Source organism: Seriola aureovittata, chromosome 10 (assembly GCF_021018895.1).
Source record: "Seriola aureovittata isolate HTS-2021-v1 ecotype China chromosome 10, ASM2101889v1, whole genome shotgun sequence".
Lineage (NCBI taxonomy): Eukaryota > Metazoa > Chordata > Actinopteri > Carangiformes > Carangidae > Seriola > Seriola aureovittata.
In genome coordinates this window covers 3,554,059-3,576,884 of record NC_079373.1, presented here as the reverse complement: position 1 = coordinate 3,576,884, position 22,826 = coordinate 3,554,059, and the positions used below count along the sequence as shown (strand labels likewise).

Genomic DNA, 22,826 nt, shown 5'->3' with positions numbered 1-22,826 from the left:
GGAGATTCAGTGTGTTGTAGATCTGTGATAAAACAGTGACCTTGGTAAATGTAGAAAGTATGTTCATCACATCCATCGTGTTATAAAAGGCAGAAATACTGAATGAGAGAAACGGCAGAAATAGATCTGAAATGTTGCTGGGTAGAGACTGGTACTGAAATAATTATTATTTAAATAATTATGATTTAATTATTGTCTTATTTGTAAAAAACAAAATTAGAATCATGTCAGGATCATGATCCATCAAGCTAAGAATAACGTGTGGTGTATTTCCATATCACCTCCTTAAATTCCCCTCAGCTCGACAGGCTGAGTGTCAGTGGTGAACAACGACCAGAGTAAAATTGAATCAGATGTTGGCTATAGTTCTTGACATTAATGCCAATTTCAAATTGAAATGCCCCTTATTTAACACATAAAGTGCAGAAAATGGAAATAACTTTGGTATAAAGAGATCAGTTTGTTATCAACCTGTCAAATGACACTAGTGGTGTCGCCTTAAAGCTTCACATGCAGGCAATATGTAGATGCTAGCCACAGCACACATTACCACGGGCCCCACTTTGGAGTAGACACTGTATTGTGTCTATATGAGAGACTCCATTAGGGGACATGTTTTCATGTATCTGCTTTTATGATTTCTGCCTCTTCCTCAACACAATGGAGGTGTAAGGAGTTACATTTGTGGTGCGAGTGGTAGTAAAAATTAAAGCATTCAGCAGCCATGTCTCCTTCCAGAACAGTGTCCCTGTGTCTGTAGATGACGTGCAGGACTCACTGTAAACAGAAAATGAGTTTACTGTGAGGTCTGTGGATAATTCAGGAGGCAGGGAGGAATACAGGCTCTCAAAGCTTATTCAAAAAAATCTAAAAGTGTGCAGGAATGAGGATTAACTCAAAATTTGTTCTAAATGATTCAAACCCAACAGACTTTGTGTAAACTTTGTTTGAGAATCAGCATTGTTTCATCCATTCACTGTGTCACTTCACTGATAAGCTAACAAGCTAATGTTGCTGTGAGGCAGTCAGTAATAAGTAATTCAATGTGCAGCCTTACCTTCATACACAATTTTTGTATAATTATAACGGTGTTGATTTTAAGTTTGGTGTCCTCCATTTGGCATTAGCAAAGACAACGATAACAGTCTAGTTTAGGGTTGGAGAGACCCCTAGTCGGGTACAAGACATGACCTTTTGAGCTTATACACTCTAAGTTTTGTATTTAAACAGATTGTTAAAGATTACAGCTAAGGTTAGGTTTTATTTTTCCATGTTTGAAAAGTGGTTTGAATTTAGAATAAATAGTGACAGCCTTGCTGCTATATAAACCAAAAATGGCTGCAAACCACTTAAGTGTTAAAGAAATAAAACATGTCTTTCTGACCGACAATCACATCTCAAATGATTTATTATAGGTTATCATCAATAGATTTGATGAAGATCTACTCCAAAATTCTCTTTCAACGGACTGATATTTCCTTTACCACTCTTCATGTTATGGCTTTACACTTTCAGACCCACTTAGAGAAAAAAACAAATACGTTATTCACTTCAGTTGGAGTTCTGGGTTATGGCCTTTTTCAGTGGATACTGAATGTGTCTGCGGTTTGCTCAGTAAACCATTCACATCCTCAGTGTGCTCCACTGAGCTTTGCTGCTCGACATCTGGTTCTCCGCCTGGGTCAGGAAGGAGTCCAGCAAACACTCCCCTCTCCCTTCAGTGTACTGCTGGTGACCACACACTGTCTGCCCGTCTGCCTCTGCTGGCGTGAGCCCTGCAGCACTGCAGGCAGTCTATAGAAACAACCAGTAGAATGGAGATTTGGTTGCATTTCTCAGTTCGACTGCCGGACGATTCAACTGTGCCATTCAGGTGGCGCGAGATAAACACAAGTCGTAGACGAGTGGTTAGTGTCACTTGTCAGCTGGTGTCAGGTGATATTCCACCTGTATTTCCATACAAACGGGAGGCTACTGAGGGGTAGACACGGTATTTTCAGCTCAACCATTAGACAAGTTAACAACATGAATCGCTGCTGAGATTGTGACAGAAGCTGTGCAGCTGTATGACTAATGTATCTTCATAAGCATGTGGGCACCACAACATCACACACAGGTGTGAATGTGGAACATGTCATTTTAAAACCATGGACATGTTACTGTAACAGCCTCCATGGCTTTCTACCTGATCTTGGAAGCTATCTGCAGGGACCTGCACCTCTCCAGCCACTAGAGCATTAGTGAGGACCAACTAATTGCAGTGTCTCTGACAGGACTCCATTCTTGGCACTTTGCAGGGTGACCTTAGGCACCTGACAAACAGTTCTTGTGCTGACATTTCTCTCTTTAATGACTGAATGGAACTATTTCTTTGCACAACGTCCTTCAGTGCTTCGGTGGTCTACTGCTATACTGGTTCTTTCCACTTCACAGCTACATGATCTTGGTCAACTATGACAAGCTTATAAAGATCTGGTCTCCTATGATACTGCCATGTTTAGTTCCCAATTTTCTACTGATGGCTTTTATTCCGTCTCCAAACAGGCCTGTATGTTAGTTTCCATCATTAGTAATAATATTTTTGATTGCCCTCATTTTCACACTGAGCTGACTGGAAAAACAGTAGAGGGAGGAGTTGCTCCTCCTGAGGAAAAACATAGATATGCACTTTAAAACATAATGACATCCCCCCGGATGGGATTTAGAGAACAGGAGAACCAGTGAGTTAACAGAAAACAGGTAAGTGTAGCGATAAATGTTACCGGGGTGGGGGGTGAAAAAATTACCCACATAGTTGCTCCGGATGGGTTTAAAATAACAGACCAGCAAAAGTAATGTTAAAACTCCCCACCTTCCCTAGGGAAATAAATCCAGTCTGAAAGGCAGTTTAGTGCACTATGTTTACCCTCCATTTTATTCAGCTTTTCTCAAAGTACATTTGTTATAATATCATGTTACAGTGTTTCTGAAACTGTCTATGAGTGACCACAACGCCTGGTAGCGAGTAGTGTATATGTGTTCATATACACTCGTATGTAAATTCAAACATTATTATATGACGGCAACGTCACTGGCTGTTTTGCGACACTTTCCGCTCTCGTAGCTTCGCCAGTTTACATGATATGTTTTACGATTTGTGTCAAAAATGATCAGCGTGACATTTGAAAGGAAATGTGGACGAAGCTAACAGTTAGCCTGCCCTGGGACTGCAACTGCACCAGTTGTCAGCTTTCACCAGTTATTAGCCTATTAACAATCAAACACGGACAATGGACAAGATCACGGACTCATCAAATCAAATCAAAGCTTCGACATGACGTACGCAGGCAAGTGAGAAGCGTGAAGTTAATTTCACTTGTAATGTATTTGCCATGATTGACACTTGTACTGCTACTGATGACATAAGGCCAGTGTTGATATGTGTGTGATAACATTAATGCTAAATGAACAGCACCACTTGTTGCTGTGCAGTGTGTGAGGTGCAGGGGTTGCTGATAATTAAAACGCTGTCCCAGTTTGGGGCGACCCAATAGCCAAATGGTTATGACACAGACCACATAAGTGCAAATGCCCTAAACAGCAAGTTCTCGCTATGACTCCCCTACTCGCCATCCCTACGTCTCGTCACAATACTGTTGAATTAGTCGGCCCTATTGGTTTTGGTGATGTTCAGGGAGTCAGGTGGTCTCTGAGTTTTATTTTAATGGTCAAGTCCTTGGTCTAAAAAAGTTTGAGAAACACTAATTTTATCTTGGAGTACGAGGTGTAAGTATAAAGTTTTGCTAACCCCCAAAACGTACAAAAAGTAGTGCCTATAGTATACTACTGTTTGCTAAAAACTTTCACCATTCAATATCTACATTTCAGTTTATAAATTAGTTATGCAACACTTGAACAAGAAAATGAGTGTAAAAGAAGTAATTTCAGGAGAAATGGAAAAACATATTTATTCTTACTTTAAACAGTGGTTGATAAATATTAATAAATCTCTACAAAAGTTTCCCCAAAAACTTGCATTTAACTAGGTGGAGATTTGCATGAAAACAAGAATGCAGTCCTGCTTCATCTGCTCTCCAGGTGACCTCAGGCACCGCCTTTAGAAAGGAGTGAAAACAGCTAAATCGACAAGTTTTTATGAAGCAGTGTGCAAGTCTTAAATATAAAACACCAACATACTTTGGCTTGTGTGTACAGATGCTTCAGAAAGTTTCAGACTCTTTCGCTTAGATTTCATTTTAAATGGATAAAATTGACCATCAGTCTACACTCAAGAACCCATGACGACAAACTGTGAAGGGATCTGAAGCCACTGCAGCGTTTTACCCTCAGGGCTGTCGAGCATTTAACTTTACATTTACAGCTGCATGAATCAGTGTGCAGCTTGTGTGATGAAATACTCAGTTTGATGCTAGGACAGGATTTTATTGGAGGCGAAACCAGCTATAGGTAAGTGTAGCCTCAGCTTTTATTTTGCCTCCATACAGGATGGTGTAGCTCCTCCACATTAGTAAAACTTGTCTTATCAGACTTTACTCACTGCGTATAAATTCACTGAGCAATGTTCCAGCTGTGAAAACAAGTCTGAAGCAGATTAAAAAGATCAAGTTGGCTCAGCCTTTCCTGATTAGAAAGAGGTGAACACGACCACCTGAGTGCCACCTCTGGCCCAGGGTCCCATTAACATGGAATTAATGAGGCAAATATGAAAACCATAAGGGCATGAGGGTCTTCACTTTAATCACTGCTAACACCTCAGGCAGTGCCAGGTCATCATCAACCCAACACACTCCTTCAAAGATGGGAGAATATTTTAGGATATACTGTACATCACAGCAGAATTAAGGTGAGTTATGCATACATCTTCTCTTCGCTTGCAGGCTGCAGTCAATGTAGGGGCTTTTCACATGTCCAGACACTGAAATCTGACTCTAACTTTCTATAATTAACTAATTTACCTTTCATTCCTGCTCTAAAATTAATATGAAATGGTCAGACATAAGGTTGAGTATTTTTCCAACATCAAAATATATCATGACTGTAAACCCAAACCTTAAAGGAGCTATTTGTATGTTTTGAAAGAGGAAATAACATTAAATAGCAATAACAACTTTCTTTTACAAATTAAAAGTCAATATCATAAGTTATAAAACACAACTGTGCTCTTGTCAAAATAGTTTACTTTATCTGGAATCAGCAGTAGCTTATGGTAGCTAATGTAAGCTAATGTTAATGAGCTTTATGTAGATGTTGCTAGACAACAGATGAGACAGAGTCAGACTTATACCCCTTTCGCACCAGAATGAATTCATATACTAAAATATATAATTTAAGCGATATTATCACATGCAGTTACAGAGCAAACACCCATGATACATTGGAGAAACAGTGAGCTGGTAGCTGGTGTGCAGACTGGTAGGATGGATCCGTCCCGTCTTATCCCCGGGTTTGAGCCCCCATGTGAGACGCTTCAAATGGCGATTGTGTGTCTTTAAAACTTATTTTGAGGCCGCAGCTCACTCTTTCATCCTCAGCACAGTGTAGCTGTGGTGTTTCTGCTTTAACAGCTACCGTGCTGGGCAGGTGACAGATGTGTTTATCATGTCTGTGCTCTGAAAGACGTCACAACAGGATAAGTTTTAAAATTTTACGTGTTCACCGGGGCGTTGTGTTTAAGCCCGACAAAAGCCCTGCGTTAGTGGGTCTTAGCAGGATTTTTGACCAGTTGAAAATAATATTTAATGATGCTTCCCTCCCTGTATTACTGTTGCACTAGATTTTACTACATTCCATGATCCCATAAATGTCAGTTTTGGCCACTGTGACCACTGTTCAGCAAAAGCTACATATATTCACTTCAGCACCATTAATTCTCACTTTATGACCTCAACAGAAACAACCAGGTTTATGACAGACTTTTATTACATTTCTCCTGTTCCTCTGTTAATACTCACATAATTCTTCCTCTATGTTGTCCTGATGAATTCAGGATAATATATTTCTTCCGACCACCCCTTTATTAGTAGACTTTTAGTTTGGAAAAAAAAGCTTCTATATGAAGATTTACAGTAACTTTGGTTGTTGCTATTTCGTACCACAGAACAGACAAGAGAAACAGGAAAGGTTCCGAATTACATATAACTGGGTGCTATAAATCATAATTAACTGACATAATGATTAATAAGAATGCCCTACATGACCCCTACATGGGTCGGTCTCGCGATAAGCTCCATTTAGTAGCTGTTCTGGAGCTTTCAGTCATATCACATGATCTTAATCAGCTCATGAAGTTTGCCGATGTTCAAGTTTCCTTTTTTTTTCTGAGCACTTCAAAGACTGGTCCATGTTTGCTTAAAAGCTGACTTTCTTCACTATTGTTCCCAAGATCAGGAATGAACTTTGAACCTCAGTATAACAGATCATTATAATAATTGTGTCTTATTCATGTACAGCAACTTAATTTACTGCTAATTTTTTTGTGTTCAGTTTTCTAAATGTCACTATTTAGTTAGAGGGAGGTTGCATCTCTCCACACATTTTAAATTGGCCTCAACTGGAATTCCAGGTAACATTGAAGAGGTTGTTAAAGCTCTTAAATTTGTCCTTTAGAAACCTGCCAATACTCTGAGTGAATGAAAGAATAAGACGGCAGATTACAAAGGCTCAGTGCTCCGTCCTCTGCACACACCCCTCACAGAGGCTGCTGAAGTAAGTCCAGTTCTCAGCAGGCAGTCAGACCCCCACAGAGCGCTGCCCTCTCACGCCCTGACTGTGATGCCATAAATGAGCGCTGAGGCAAAAATAGAGCTCTTGAGTGAGTGTGTTGTCTAAAGTGTGAGGTCACCACTGACATTCTCTGTGTCCCCTTCTTTTATAATTTCTTTATATTGTTTTACCAGAACCAGCTTGCTCTCTGTTGTGAATACCATAAGTATGAATGCAAAAACACACGGGCTTCAATCTAAAATGAGGCTGTGTTTCTCTGCTGCTTGTAAAGCTCTCTAGCTACAGTGTTGTGGAGACACAAAGCTTTCATCTGACAGCGCTGACAGAAAGCTTTTTATGCCAGGGGAGAAAGAGCTTGCTGTGGGGCTCAATCTGGAGATGATAGCTGATATTTAATATTTAATCCTCCACTCTGACATTGATATCTCTGGTACAAATAATTTTAATAAAAAGTTTAATTTCAAATGGAGGAAAGTGCTGACTTAACTTGCTGTATTTTCTGTCATTTTGCATGACGAAGTGTAAAAACATGCATATCAGCAGTTACCAGCAGTGCTAGTTTGTGCGTTCACTCCAGCATGTGGCAGACCAACAGGTTGGATGGTGATGGGAAGGATGATGTGAGGTGTAGAAGTGACTGTCAGGGTGTATCAGTCAGGATTAACATCTCCGCTCTGCTTGACTGGAGGAAGCGCCTCCAGGAATCACATCAGTGTAGTTAAGTAACACCATCAAACTGAAAGACCCCAAGTCAACAGGAAGGAAACAAGACAGGAGATAGATGAAGGCATAGACTGCCAACATTTAGATATACAGAGTTACTAATAACAGTCCTTTATTTTAACTAAATTTTATTGTGCATCTTATTATTTCTATAGCCTAATGTTAACTATTTAGTGTTACCTGCCAATCTAATGAATATGATCCTGGCAGATTTTTACACCTACTTTTTACTGACAGTAATAGTGAGGTATCAGCTTCTAATGGCTATGCTATACACCTGTATAATTATGATTAGCTTTTACTAATCAGCTGGTAGCCAAACAACCATGAATGAGCCAGTGACACTTATGCATGAATGAAAAAGTTGATGCAAATCAGCTTCACAGAGGCAACAAAAAATAAGGTATTTCATATTTGAAATGTTCTTGAAAAACAATTGAAAATAAGATAAACAATAAGATCATATCAGGTATGTACCAGCTTTTAAGTCTCACAGAGGGTTAAACGCGAAATTGATATGATTATATATATCTGGAATCAGATGGTGAAGTTACCCACTCCCAGTTACCCAAGTTTATTTCACAATTTTAAGTCTTTGACTTATGGGGCACTGCCATGAAATCAAATGGACCAAAAGCTCAGTGAACCAGAACTACAGCAGACAAGCATTTTGTTGATTTCAGGTTTTCAAAACTCCATTTCCTGTCTAGCAACTCTGGGCAGAGGCAGAGAGTTTCTTTGGGTAGCATGCTCACACTGAGAACATGCTTTTGTTTAGAAGGTATAATGCTTACTATGTTCACCATCTTATTTTAGCATGTTAGCATGCTAACAAGTACAGCTGAGGTTGGGAAGGTCATTAGATTTTCAGCTATTTGGTCATAAACAAAAGAATTGAACAAATTAAAATTGGAGCCAGTGATAGTGCTAAATATGAAGTCAGGGGTTTAACAAAGTTATTAATCCTGTGAAGAACATGAATATGTACAATATCTCATGGCAATCAATAGTTATACCAAGTGGTGTTTGTCCAACTTATAATTCGTGAGCCACGCTGCTAGCTAGCTACCTGAAAACTCCCACCTGCACCCACCTAACCCTAACTCTGTTCACTGTTTGTATGTTAGCATGTTAACATTTGACAATTAGCAACGAACACGAACTACAACTGAGGCTGGTGGGGATGTGATTAGTTGTGGAGGTATTTGGTCATAAACCAAGGTAATGGGTAAATTAAAAGTTTGAGCTGTGATATAAAACCAGGTGATCACCAATGCCATCAGAATACATCCTCTGGGCACCATGAATGTCTAAAATTTGGTGCTAATCCATTGGGTTGAGATATTTTGCAAAATAAGTGAAAATGCAACCCATTCAGTAGTTGTTGAGATGTTTAAGTCTGGACCAAAGTGGTGGACTGAAACAAGGAAGAAGCACATTCAGTCTGACATTTATGTTTCACACCAAAGTTTCATCTTCAGTGAGTTTTATTAAAGTGGTTTCTACTATTTTTCTTCATGGTGGACATGTCAAAGTAAAAATCTCCTTCCCTTCACTGTTTTCTCTCTGTCTGTCTTATTTGTCCCTTTGTTGTCCTGCTGTCTCTCTGCCTCTGTCTCTTTGAGCTGCCCCAGTTTCCAAGTATCGATTCAGCTAATCTATATTTGATCAGCTGCATCCCCTCCACAGGCAGAGCAATTGATTTCTGGTCTGACAGGAAGTAATTCTGCCTTTGCCTCTTTACTGTCCCTAAAGCGCTGGATTGTCACTGAAAGATTGGAGCTAAAATATTGTCTCCAAACGGTCTCCATCTTCCCTACACATGGAGCAGACAGCTAGTGGACTATGAGGACATATTCTCTGAATTTGACTAAAAGTGTATTGGATTATAATCACTTAAGCTACTCTACCTTTAATTGAAGAAGAACACAGTGATAACCCTTAAAAAATAATTTGAACAGAATTGAACAGTAAAACTCTCCATTGTAAACATCCATCAGATTTTACTGACTGACTTTACAGACTCATTCAACTTTGACGACCTACTTACCGGAGTTATGCCTGCATGAGCTTTTCCTCTGCTCTAATCAATATTTTTATAAAGTTAATGTAATGTGAATGGGGTCATTTGTAGTGACAAACCCACAGACAACTGTAAACCAACTTTGCAGTTTCCCCTCAACTCCATGGAGCAGTTCAACATCTTTCAGAACATTAGAAAAGTGGACACTAATACAGTTAATAACGGAGCGAATATTTAACTTAGGGTGTTTTCACTCTTAAAGTTGGTTTGCGGTGGTCCAATTCAGTTGATGAGTTTGCAAACTTGTATCATTTTCCCCTTGGTGAGTGAAAAATAAAGACCAGTAAATGCATCATTACAAACTAAGTGATAAAGTTCTCTCCTCTTGTTGGTCAGATTGTCTGGTTAGAGCAGGAAAGTAAACACAGGAAGAAGGTTACAGGAACCGTCGAGCTCAAATTTGTGAGTTCACCTGCTAGTGGTGTCGGATCGAATTCAGAACTCTTTCACACCAAAAACGAACCACTCCAGAGTTTGTTTGGACACAGACCAAGACCAACTCCTCAAAAGAGTCTCAGAGAGATTGTTTTGGTCTGCACCCGAGTGCGATTACTGCTGTCACACCTACACAAACAGATTGTACCGAGGGAGAAACGGAACCAGAGTTCGGTTTAACCAGACTAAAAAGCGCAGCTGTGAAAACGCCTTCATCAGATGCCCAGAAGCATGACCACAAATGAATGCTAATGTTGCTTTGAGTCTGCAGGATGTGTAAGTGGCAGCTGTTTGCTAACATTTTAACCATATCAACTTTATAAGGTGATAATATGTCAGGGTTGTGTTTCAGCTTGTGATGCTGCCCCCTGGTGGCCAACAAAAGAAAAATCAAGTTATGTAGCTTTAAATATAATTTACTCCAAACTACTTTTAGCTTGATTTCCCAAACACTCAGTACACAGTACACTACACACTTTATTTACTCCAGAACAACTGAAAATATTTTTCATATGTTGTCATTTGCAGTTCATTAACACAATACCTCAATTTTCTCTGTGCCACTGTATGTCATGTGTCTATAGTCTACTCATTGCCATGATGTGCACCAGCACTTTTATATATACTACATAGATTTAAAACTCGTTTATTAATATTTAATATTTACTAGAGTTCCTCAACTACTAGTTGTTTGCATTGTGTTTTCTAATCGACTTAACGTTTTGAATTTGTGTCAGGTAAATATAATAATAAATAATAATAAAATTATAATAAACTGGATGAGCAAACTTGAAGGCATTGTGTATAATATGTTGATACAAAAAAAAACACAATGTAATGCAGAAACAAAATGAAATTTAGAGACAGTGAAATCTGAATTTCTCCTTTACTATTGACAGTCATTAGCTAATTTCGGTTGATCCAACAATAGCACATGTAATGAAATGTGGAAAATAGTTATTACGTACTTCGGCATGTCATCATATGGTCAGTGATTCATGATAACCAGGAGAAAAACATCACTCCACTTTGTTAAATGACCATGAGGAGATGAAAATGGAGAATATAATAATTATTTGCTTCAGCAGGTTTAATCAGGTTTGCTCTTTGCCTTTGTTTTGTCGCACTTAACTGTATCACACAGTGATGACATGTTCTCCACTCAAGCACAAGGCTGAATGAGATCATAGGTTATTTTTGATGTAGGGATCATTGTTTAGACCTAATGTGCCTACCTTTATGTTGTCATGCACACAAGATCATAGTAATAATCAAAGGCAACGGTGAAGACAAAAGATTACTATGGTGTAACTGTGAGATGTGTAATTTGGCTAGATGTACTTGTGAATGGAGCACAAAGGAGGACATTATGTGTAATTTAAAGCAGGAGAGCAGAGAAAGGAGAACAGCAGTGCTTCTTCTATGAGTTAATATAATGACAATGCAAAATGTGGTTCAGCTCTGCTTTTACTGCTTATGAATAACCCAGTGTGAAATTAAAAGTGAGGTACAAAGAAAAGAAAATATACTTTGTTGAAAACCCGACAATAAGAACCAAATGAAACAACAACATGATAACATGGAAGATGTATGATTTGGACAAATATGTTCTTATAAGATGGTGGGAAAACAAATTTGTAATGTAAAACAAGCCGTGAGGAGAAGGTGAGCCAGACCCGATGGGACTAAGCTGGGTTGTCATAGCAACGCTGTCCGGGCAGATCTAAAAAGAAAGAAAAAAAGGAGCGAAGGAGGGAGAGAAACGAAACGAGGACAGGTCCATTTTGTTCTCCTCAACAAACTGCTGTAAAAGCAAAGTGTTTTTTCTCCAAGCCTGACAAAACCCCATTCTCCTTTTTTTTTTTAGAGGGGATGGGGAGAGTGTTCCTTGGTGAAAGAGGAGACTTAGAAAACAGATCTGTAAATAGTTTCTCACCCACTGACACTTTGGCTGCTTGACCACCGTTGGTCGAGGGATAAGGAGAGCCTTTGAAGTCAGGTCCTCCACCGTGGAGAGTGCACTGTGATGGCCACATGCCTCACTGTTCAACTCAATGGCTTTACTGGCAGAGCTGTTTGTCAGATACAAAACAAGGCTGAAGGAAACGAGATGGCGATGAGGAGGAGGAGATAAAGTGGAACAAAAAGGATGAGGGAAAAAATGTGAATATCCACTAGAAACAAAATGTACCAACACAATCATGTATAGTAAATATAACAACATATGGCAACATATAAAGTGGAGACATGTGGCGACACCTGACTAAGGTGAGAGGGAGAGGAAAAAGAGAAAAAGAAAGAAGAGAGAGAAAGGTAGATTTAACTAGCTAACATTAAGTTATATCTTTGATATTCATCCGACCTCAGACCTACCACATGCATCACCTACGTACAACAAAACCCTTTACTTAGAGGCCATGGGGAACACCAGGACAAATCCTGGTTGGCCACCACATGGATGGGCTGGTGGACCATCAAAAAAGTCCATCAAGTTTTCACTGGCCGTGTAGTGTCAGTCTGTCTACCAGCCCTCTCTGTGAGCCTGTCATTCAGGGTGTACATGAGAGCCTCCAGCATGTGTGGTCTGGGCCTGGGCCCACTTCACCGACTGGTGTATTGTTGCTGGAGGCACCGAAACAACACTTTTTTGAGAAGGAGTGTCAAAAGGAAATATAATATTTGCAGTTTGCATAATCCAGGTGAAATTCATATAATTTTTAAAGCGCCTGAAGATTCAATCATCACAAAAGCGTACATCAGGCAAGAGAGCCAATAAAAATAAATGCAATGGTCAAAGTTGTCATATTGACAATCAAGGTACATTGAGCAAGAAAACATTCCACCTTAAACATTCTCTGTAGCCGCCGGGAGCCATTGTGCACCACAGTGAATTAGATTATTTTTTCTACCTAGCTATCGTTAACTAGTAAAGCTGAAAACGCAGCAGAACATCCTTTCATTCATTTCATTTCATTCATTCATTCATTTCTTCCATGCACTACAACTTTTCCTCAGGCACAAGTAAGTAAATTAAATTATTCAAAAGACAAACTAATTGTGTTCATCTGCCTATACTGCTTAATGCCACGCTCCCTACAACCTACATCCATGCTATCTAATACTCTTAGCTGTACTACTTAGCTAGATGTTTGGCTGATTGCTGCATAATATTCTCAACATAATGAAACTAATATATTCATAAAGTCACTCTAACATTTGATTGTGTAGGCAGTTATAGTTGACTGATGTAAAATTACCTTTGTGGCAACAGTGATGGTGGAGGACAGTCAGTACGTTATCATTTTTGCAATAGTACCTGTTATTGTGTCATCACATTTACTGGAATTAACTGAGTATAAAAAATATTTCTGTTAAACATGGGGCAGCAAAGTGGTGAGTATACGATGACTATATGGAAATGGACATTATACAAAATTTACCAGAAATCTTATTGTTAAAGGCTGCAGGAAATTCCACCCACCAGTGTGCTTTCTGATATTAATTAGCACTTGTTACACTGAGCATAACAGGTATACAGTTTTGTTGAAGTGTAGTCACCTGAGCCCAGCTGACCTGATGTTAACAAGAACGCTGCTGTCCCAAATTGAGCGCATTGCATTTTCCTGATCTCGAGAAAATGGACTACCAAGTTTAACATCCCAGGAAGTGTTGTACAGTGTACAAATGTACTGTATGTCACATTACAAGACTTTATTAAGTCTGTACACAACTACAGTATGTAAAAACACCCTTCAGAAAAAAGGCTTTAGTGGCACTGAGTAATTCTGGATTAACACACAACACAATAAAATCTTTAGATGCTGTTCTTAGCTATCATTAGTTTTAAAATTTAAGGTCAGTGGCTGGATAGATTAGTTTTAAAATGGTGTTTTCAGTTGTGCTCTAGAGACTGCTATGTAGGGACTGTACCGTGCTTCCAATGTCAAGTGTGTCGAGTGTGGGGGAAACAATATGCATGCCCAAAGCCTGTTGTAATGAAAGCAGATGGCACAAATTTGATACTAAGTGGGGCTGATTGATTGAATGTTACAGCAGTGCAGTGCTAAGTCAGTGCGGTACTCTTTTAAAACCTAGAGTATGCTGGCAGACCCTACAACTGGCACTGTTCACTGTACACTGCAAAACCAAAAGTTTGAACAGAACCAACAGCATAATGATCATTTTATTATTCTTGGAGCCAATAGCAGGGGTAAAAAATGTCACGCTTGTCCTCTAGGTGGTGCTAGAGGAAAGGTTCATCCTCTGAGGAGCAAGGCTGTGTTCAGTTATTTTCATCTGCTCATTAGATTTTGATTTTACAGTTGAATATTTTGACCTGATCTTGGTGTTTGACGAAACCTTTAGGAATCATTATATGTGGACCCTGACAATAGCAAATTTCAAATGGAAGCAGCCTTTGGGGACCATGAGTGCTTTTACCAAATTTAATTACAATTTGATCAGTGATTGTTGAGGGATCTTGCTGCAGACCAAAGTTTAGAACAAACCAAATGATCAACAGACCCGATATAAATGCCCACATGGCATACACACACATGATTTCTAACCACATGTATCAACATCTTTTATCAAAGAAACAACACAAACTTCACCGTAGCTACAGTTGGTACAAAGTTACACACGAGATGAAGCATTAATTCAGACGAGGCACTGGTATCTTTCCACCAGCAGCAGTGGCGTCATGATGCCAAATATAGCCGGGTAATGCAATGGTAATTGATTTCACAACCAGCTGTCTTACATAAGCATGTCAGAATGAATAGAGATGGTGAGAAAGAGGGGGATTAGATGGGGTGGAATGAAGACAGGAAAAAAAATACAGAGATGGAGGGTGAGATGGCGTGAAAAACCAGTTGAGAGCGAAATAACTGAAGTGACAGAGAGGAGTTAGAGGAGAGACGTATGTTGCAGTGGCAGGACGAACATGTCAGGGACGTGTCAAGGACAGCAAGACGAGAGGAAGAGATGCTGAGAGACAGAAAAGGAGAGTGTAGGGACAATCTGTCAAACAGTGATGATGAATCTGAAAGGCAGAGAAACAAAAAGAACAACTGATAGACAAGCAGAGATTTAACAGACACAATGCCTGGTGGGAAATTACACCTTAATTCTCTCACCTGCTGAGTCGCCATTTTACATACTTGTGCTTCTACAAGTAATTTTTAAAGTCAGTGATGTCTCATATACGCCCTGTTCAGACCTGGTATTAACACGCATCTCAGGTGATCCGATCACAACTGGACAGTTCTAAGTTCAGGTGTGAATGCACTCAAGACTCATTGAGAACACATTTGAGATCTGATCCCACAGACCAGATAATGAACCAAAAATATTTTACTATTTCTAATGGCTAAAACCTAATGTGATTGTAGAGCTGTGGGCAGCGCAATGACTCACTCAGCCCCTCCTTTCCTTGCTGTCTTTCTCTCACAAACACATTGACAATGAATACATGTTTATTTGCATATACAGCAGGGTACTGAGATCCTATCATAAGTGGTATGTGGAGACACATTTTTAATACCAGGTGTGAACTGATGTACTTTAGAGCTGTCCTCTTGTGATAGGATGACCTGAGACAAATGTTAATGCCAGGTTTGAGCAGAGTTCATCATGTAAAAGGGATCATTTGTAGCGATGAACCCACAGTAAATTATCATCATCCATCTGTTGTGCAATGTGCTTTTTAGCCTCTTTTTTCACATCCTGTGAAAGTCTGATCTCATTTACTCCATTTCCAGCAGCAACAAGAAACTAAATTATTGCTGCTTCAAGCTGTCTTTTAACTTTAACTGATGAATTCCTAAAGGTACCTACATCTCCACCCCAGGATTTTTCACTAACTATAACAAAACAGGGTCAATTTGATTGAGTATTGTTGCAGTTAGTATTTTTTTTTATAGCTAATTAGCTAAACCAATGTGTGGACATATAACCCATGTTGTGTAGGTGGATCTCAGTTTATGTGGGTTGTATATAAAGGTTTGTGGTGACAGATCCATAAACTCTGAAGTCCCCGAGAAAATGTTTTCAAACTAATACAGATTTAGAGGAAATCCACTGAGAGCTAAGTCTCTGATTTCAAAAGTCAGTAGCTGCTGTTGCTGCTGGCATTTCTTGAATTTATTTTCTTGTAGTGGTTGAGCTCACTCCTGGTTGTGTGACAAGTGGATTATGAAAAATAAAATAAAATAAATTGTGGCTCTCCAGTGCTACGCTTATATGACACACTCGTCTCAGTGCAAAACATATTCAACACACCCATTTAATCATGGCGGTGTCCTCAAGCTGTCAGTGCTCCGCTCATTCTTTTGCTGCATGCCTTCGCATACCCCTCATCTGAAAACTATGTCACTGCTTGTCGCCACTGCTGCTGCTGCTGTCAGCATTTCCAGAGCCCCACCTCCAACCCAACTTCTTAACAATGTCTCCTCAGCAGTGACTTTGGTGGGTACAATGCTCAGTGCTATGAGAATAAGTCCCGAGTTGTAAAAAACCGGAATGATCTTTTAACATGAGGAAATAAGCTAATGCTCTTTAATCCAAAACCCATTTCCAGTCATCTTACCCTTCTCCAGTCAATTTTTCTATTAATGGTAATGTATAATGAATTTCTTGTAGTGACACACCCACAGAAAACTGTCAACCAGCTTTGCAGTTTCCTTTTAGCTCTATAGAGCTTTTAGGCATCTTGCAGCTCTTTGTTTTGGTTTTAAACTTTACTGTTTTGGTTCAGAGGTTAAAATCCTCTTTCAACAATAATCTGATCAACAGTCTCTCCGTATGTTTCCAAAGTCCATTCATGCCAACTGCATGGGTGAATAAATGAATATCCAGCAAAATGCTTTACATACAGAACATTATGAGAGCAAATAGGAATTAAACATACGTCCCAACTTAATGAACTGTCATTCGATGCTTGTGTACGGTCAGATTTTATAAAACAGGCAGCGCTATCAATAAATGATGACTGATGCTAAATATCACGCAGTGCTTTCCATCAATCTGTCATTATGATTGATTTGAGCTCTTAAGGAACGTAAAGTCACATATGTCTGAAATGACAAAGTGCCATCACTAGGAGCGAGCAGTGGTATGTACTTCCTGTCTGAGAGGGGCTTTAGGAGTGGGTGGAGATGAAAACAGAGCTGAAAGAGAGTGAACATTGGACCAACAACGAATCCAAATAAATACTCATTTTGCTCTGAGTCTGTAAAATGTATAAGTAAGCTGCTAACTGCTTGTCAACACATTCTTCATGTGATAGCTTTACAAGTTGATGATGTCAGTGATTATATGTTGTTCCGATACCCCCATGTGGCCAAAATATGAAAAAAAAAATGAATGCAGGTTTAAATTTAACATTTAACACAAATTTAAAATGAAAATGACTTGAGTACTTTGTCTTCTTCAGCTATCTGCACCATTGAGACACGCAGCTTATCTGAACCCAAAGGCTTTGGCCACTTGCCTGTGATCACAAAGTCACCTTGTGTCTTGTCGCCAGTGAAAGTCACATATTACCTTTGACAGGTGGAGCTTTACTTTAAAAATCCAAGCTGTGATGAGGTCTGTATTTCATTATGGTGGGTTTTCCACTGTAAGTCACGCAAACCGTACACACATCGGCTGCTTGGAGTGACCGCAAGTAGAATCTGGGCTTTATTCCTTTAAGGGTAAAAGTGGTGCAAGACAGAAAGAAAGAGAAAGAGTGGTGTTGTGTGTTGTGTAGACACCACTGGGAAGGTGTTGGAAGCCCCTTAAGAGTCAGTTCACAAGTTTCATCCATGGACATGGTTTTGGTATTATTCATTATTCATATTATGTTTGGGGATATTTCCTTCTGAAGTGTCTTGTTGTTTTTTGCTCCTAAAAACAATAAGATTTGGAAAACTCTGCAGGCATTGCAGGTGTTCATTATTATTATGAAATAAAAAAAAAAATTAAAGTTAAAACCTGAATTATTGTCAGCTGGAACTAGAACACATTAATTCTGAAGTGAGTTAAAACAGCTGTTTGCAAATTTTGCTACTGCTATACAGTCAACATTAGCATTAAGAGCTGTTTACTTACCAGGAGAAACTTTGTGAGTTCAACATCAAACTTGATCACTAAGAGCTGTCTCCAGTGGTGGAAACCATCGCCAATGCTCTTGTTTTCCTTCTATTTCTATCACTTATTTTCTTCTACTGAAGTTAGCATGCTAACCAGCTAGCTCCAGCCAAGTCGGAGTGTTTCGTCACATTCCGATACCGAGTCACTGTAACATCCAGGTTGCCCTGAAGAAGTAGGGGGCATATTAAAACCTCTTGACTTGTAATCACAACGATGACTGAAGCTCTTAACAAGACTGGTAAGTAAACAGCTGTTAATGCTAATGCTTGCTATGTAGTGGCTATCATTCAGCAAAGTATAAGACTGTTGTATTCCTATGAGATTGTGTTCAATGTTAGCAGTTTAGTGCATCCAATGTTAATGCAAGGTGATTAGCATTATCTAAAGTAAAAACAATGACCAACAATAGCAATTAGTGACTTCATCATCTAGCAATTGATTCTCCTCCTCCATATAGCATTTTTTTTAAAATCATCTATATCCACACACGGCTAGCCTGTGAAAGATTTGGATTTATCTGCATGTTTAACAAGGGGCTCTAGTAAGAACGATGGTCAGCATTCAAAGAGGGTAGTGTCTTTTCTTCACTCTACAAAACCCCAAACACAAGAGCACAATTGTAAGAAATAGATAAAGCAGTGATTATCTGCTTTAACATGGGCTTCAAGTTATCATGTCCAGCCAACTAGCTTACTATCTACAGTGGTAACTTAGCATTATTCCCAAAGATAAGAAGACTATTGTTAGCTAATTAAATTTTTTTGTGGGATTAGATGTGCCTTTGCAAAAAGCGTTCACAAATAACATATTGTTCAGTATTTTGCCACAGTATGTAAAATGGTTCAGGATGCTTTTATATCACCGTATGCTAATGTTAGTGGTTTGACAGTTGTCAAACCACTAAATCTAATGGTTTTTGGCTTGAAATAAAAGTCTGCTTTTGTCTACTTCAATCTAAAATCAAGGACCTCCTGTTTCCACAATTTCACCGTTTTCATTGCAATTTTAATGCAACGAGTGCAAAAATGGAAAACTTGACAGGTATAGCAACAACGAAGGGTGGTGGGGCTTAAGGAAAAGTCTTTAAATTTTTATTTCAACACATTCTCCCATTATCCATCTCTCCAACTTCACGTTAAATGAGGAAAAGTTTTCACTGAGTCTTAATTAATGTAAAAAACTAAATCTTACCACTCTGTGTGTCTGTGGTCATGTTTGTGTGTTGGTGGACCGATGTCATCATCCAGCAGTGTTATTGTACTGACACTTCTGACCTCACTCTTTGTGTGTGTTGATGTGTCAGTGTGTATTGGCGTGTTTGTGTATAACTGTACGTTGTTACTTTGGGAGCAACTTTCTGTGAATTTCCGAGCTCCGCTTTTTACTGAGTAATCTTGGTTGGTAATCATCCATGTCTACTCCAGTGTCTTTGTTGTGTTGCAAACTAGAGCATCACTTAACTGTGTTTTTGTAGAAACTGTACTTTGAACTTACTTTGGGAAAATAATAAAAAAAATACCAGGATCGGTCAGACCAAACTTTCTGATTCTTCTCTCCTTTTTAGATTTCATTTCTCTCAGAGACTGATTTTTAGAGTTAACTGGAGAGTGAGTTGGTGCCACTCTGATTCTTGCCTCTGACTAGCCTCTTCTCTGTGGCAACAGCATTAAAGGCTCATGGGTATTGTAGTATTTAGACATGTCTGCCAGGCAATAACAAACAATTAGTTAAAATTAGTGGCCATAGGGTGTGTTTCTATGTATGGTAACAATGAGGTTGTCATTTAAAGGAAAAATTCAATACAGAATGGGAAAAAAAAACACTTTTGTAACAAACAGCCCCTCCCACTTAGCAGCTGTATTAGGCCTCAAGGATTTTGCTTGTGTACAGGAAAACTCCACAGAGCACCTTTAATTTGACCTCTAGTTTGGCATCACCAGCCAGTTTAATTATTTTTTAGTGACTTGTTATTAAACTCCGGTGTGTACTGTACAGTGGCTTGTACTGCAGGGTGGCTTTGCGGCAAAATTCCCATCTTGATTCCATCTCCTCCGTTTCTGATCAGCTCCTCATTTGTCTGCTGCTCAAGCTACTCCAGCTCAACACAACATCCAATCGGCAAACTGACCCCTTCCATAATTTCACAGTGTGGATTTGTGAAATTGAAGAACGTCACTGTTTTATTACATGTAAATCATGTAAATGAAACAGAAATGCCATCACCATGTGTCATGCTGGGAGCCAATGCAGATGATTTTGCTTTTTTAAGGTCAGACAAAAAGAGAGCACTCTGCATGATGAAATGATAGTGTAACCTTAGATTTGTGTGTGTGTGTGTGTGTGTGTGTGTGTGTGTGTGTGTGTGTGTGTGTGTGTGTGTGTGTGTGTGTGTGTGTGTGTGTGTGTGTGTGTGTTGCCACGGTCGTTGCAGGTTGCTGTCCAGGATGGCGGGGATTAAGGAGCAGCAGTTCACAGAGGAGAAGCCCCTGCTGCCGGAGCAGAGAGGAGTGGACTCAGACATGGTCAGTTTACTGGGCTTTATTCACTGTGTGTATTCTCTGTGCCATTAACCCTCCTGTCTGTGTGCTCACATGCTGATTAGTGTCGCGTAGGATGAACCACTCTGAAAACTCTTGGTGTATTAAGACAGAGATGTTTGCGCTCATTAGCAGTGATGATTTATAATTAGACAGTGCGCTTGTTTACCAGCGGAGGAGGAAATTAATGAACGCCATCCAACCATGACTATTTGATAACAACAGCATGAAAAGATAAAAGGTCACTTAAGCTGAGAGAGAGAGAGAGAGAGAGAGTGGGGGGAGACAAAGAGGGGAGCAAAAACAGAGGGGGGCAGAGAATAGTCAGTGGGTGGTTATATAAAGGCCACTTATTGCAGTCCACTTCTCCATTACCTAAGCAACAGGTTGTGGCTGAATTGGGGGCTCTTGAATGTTTGAGAGCCTCTTGTTGCAGGAATTATGGAAACGGTGGAGATTTGCCAGATTAACTTGAAAAGCGACTTGAAGAGGCGAGAAAAAGACTCATTTTCTCCTTAGTTCTCAGTGAACTGAGTTGGTTATTATTCTTTCAAGCTGTGTGTGAATAGAACAGCAAAAAAAAAGTAGATCAGAAAAGGCCAGTTGTGACAAGGCTGTTTTTATTGCAGTGGAAAGCAAACGACAGGCAACAAAATCATTACTGTCCAGACACGCATGAAAACAACATATTGAGCCGGTTGTAAACAAGTCTGGAGTACTCTTCTGCTTCTGACCAGCCTCTTGTTTCTGACTAAACCTGTTAGCCATGACTCACTTGGCCAGTGTGTCAGAAATGAAACTGCGCTCCCAGGAGTTACAGTAGGTCAGGTTTAGCTTATTAGAAGCAGCCTGTGCATCAATATGAAAGACTAATTCTGCTATTGATCTAGCTCAAGGTCATTAGGCCCATTCATTATGACCCGCTGCTTATAACGAATCAAGGCCATGAACAGCTGCCTCCATCAGCCCAGCTCCGTGTTTGTGCTGCTCATGTCATTGTTGTGTTGAAATGGTGATTTCAGCTCAGACACATTTGCAGTTTTTATCTCCTGCCTCTCTCTCTCTCTTTCTCGCTCTCTCTCTCTCTCTCTCTCTCTCTCTCTCTCTCTCTCCCAGCTCATTTAAAGTCTGCAGCTCTGGTGTTGTGCAACAGTGCGTTAGTGACCTTTAAGAGCGGTTACTGAGTGATTACCTCCTGGCACAAAACACTGGTAAAACTCTGCTCTGACTCACAGCGAGTCATGTCGGACTAACGCTGCATTCACTTCATATGGACACAACAAACATGTCCTGATGGTTCTTCTTCTTTGATTGATTTAATTTGAAGATGTCAAAATATCAGGAGTTAACACTCAGCACTTAAAACAAGAAATAAACTGATAGTGATGCATTTGAATTGTCCACATGTGTCCAAATAATAATAATCATCCATTATTTTATATATATATATACATATATATATATATAATCTGTAATATACAATATTTGTTTTTCTTGGCAATGCTTCAGGTTTTTCTGTGAAAACAAAAGTAAATATTAAGATAGTTTAATGTTGTTGCCCCTGTTTTGTTTGTGTTGGGTAAAGACAGAAGCGTGTGCCCGTGTACAGCCCACTGATGGTTTCTGGCCATAGATGGCTGTTGATGGTAAAGGTGCCAACAAAGAAGAAGGCTTCTAACTTCTAAGCTTTGCATGAGGAAGTAAATACATCCACACAGTGTCTCTTGAAGGAAAAATAACTTTTGTTTACAAGAAAAACACCATAGGATGCTCTTAATAAACATGATGTCATCTGTATTTTCATGGAATATGGGGGTTTTAGCTTTAAAAACTAAGACATCTAATGTGGTTTTTATCAGCTGATTCCAGTAGCTTTACACAGTATTTTTGGATTACAACTAAATAAATAAATAAATTAGTAATTTATTGCATTTTAGAGAAGACTGGGAAATAAAAGTTTCAAATAGGGTTTAATGATTGAGGAAATGAAATATGAAAAAGATCCTAGCTCTGGCCCTGAAAGTAACATACCAGTTGCTGTACAGCCTCTTCTTCTCTGAAGCTTATATTTACTGTGTTTCCCATGAATGCAGCATGTTCCTGGGTTTAGAGAGGCATGAGAGTAATCTCATCCAACAGGTCTCTGCCCACAACCTGCTCCTCTTTTCCAGTGAAAGGAGGGTGATGGA

The 22,826-nt window shown here is 39.4% G+C and overlaps 1 protein-coding gene across 7 annotated transcripts in view; it reads left to right on the top strand.

The window, feature by feature from the left end:
• ndrg4 (NDRG family member 4) overlaps positions 1–22,826 on the top strand; it is a 59,235-nt gene that overhangs the window by 4,329 nt on the left and 32,080 nt on the right. For all 7 annotated transcript variants that reach the window (XM_056386705.1, XM_056386704.1, XM_056386707.1 and 4 more), the window contains one exon: positions 20,532–20,622. In XM_056386705.1, the coding sequence (XP_056242680.1) occupies positions 20,545–20,622 (78 nt within the window). In that variant the 5' untranslated portion in view covers positions 20,532–20,544. The remainder of the gene's footprint in view (positions 1–20,531; positions 20,623–22,826) is intronic.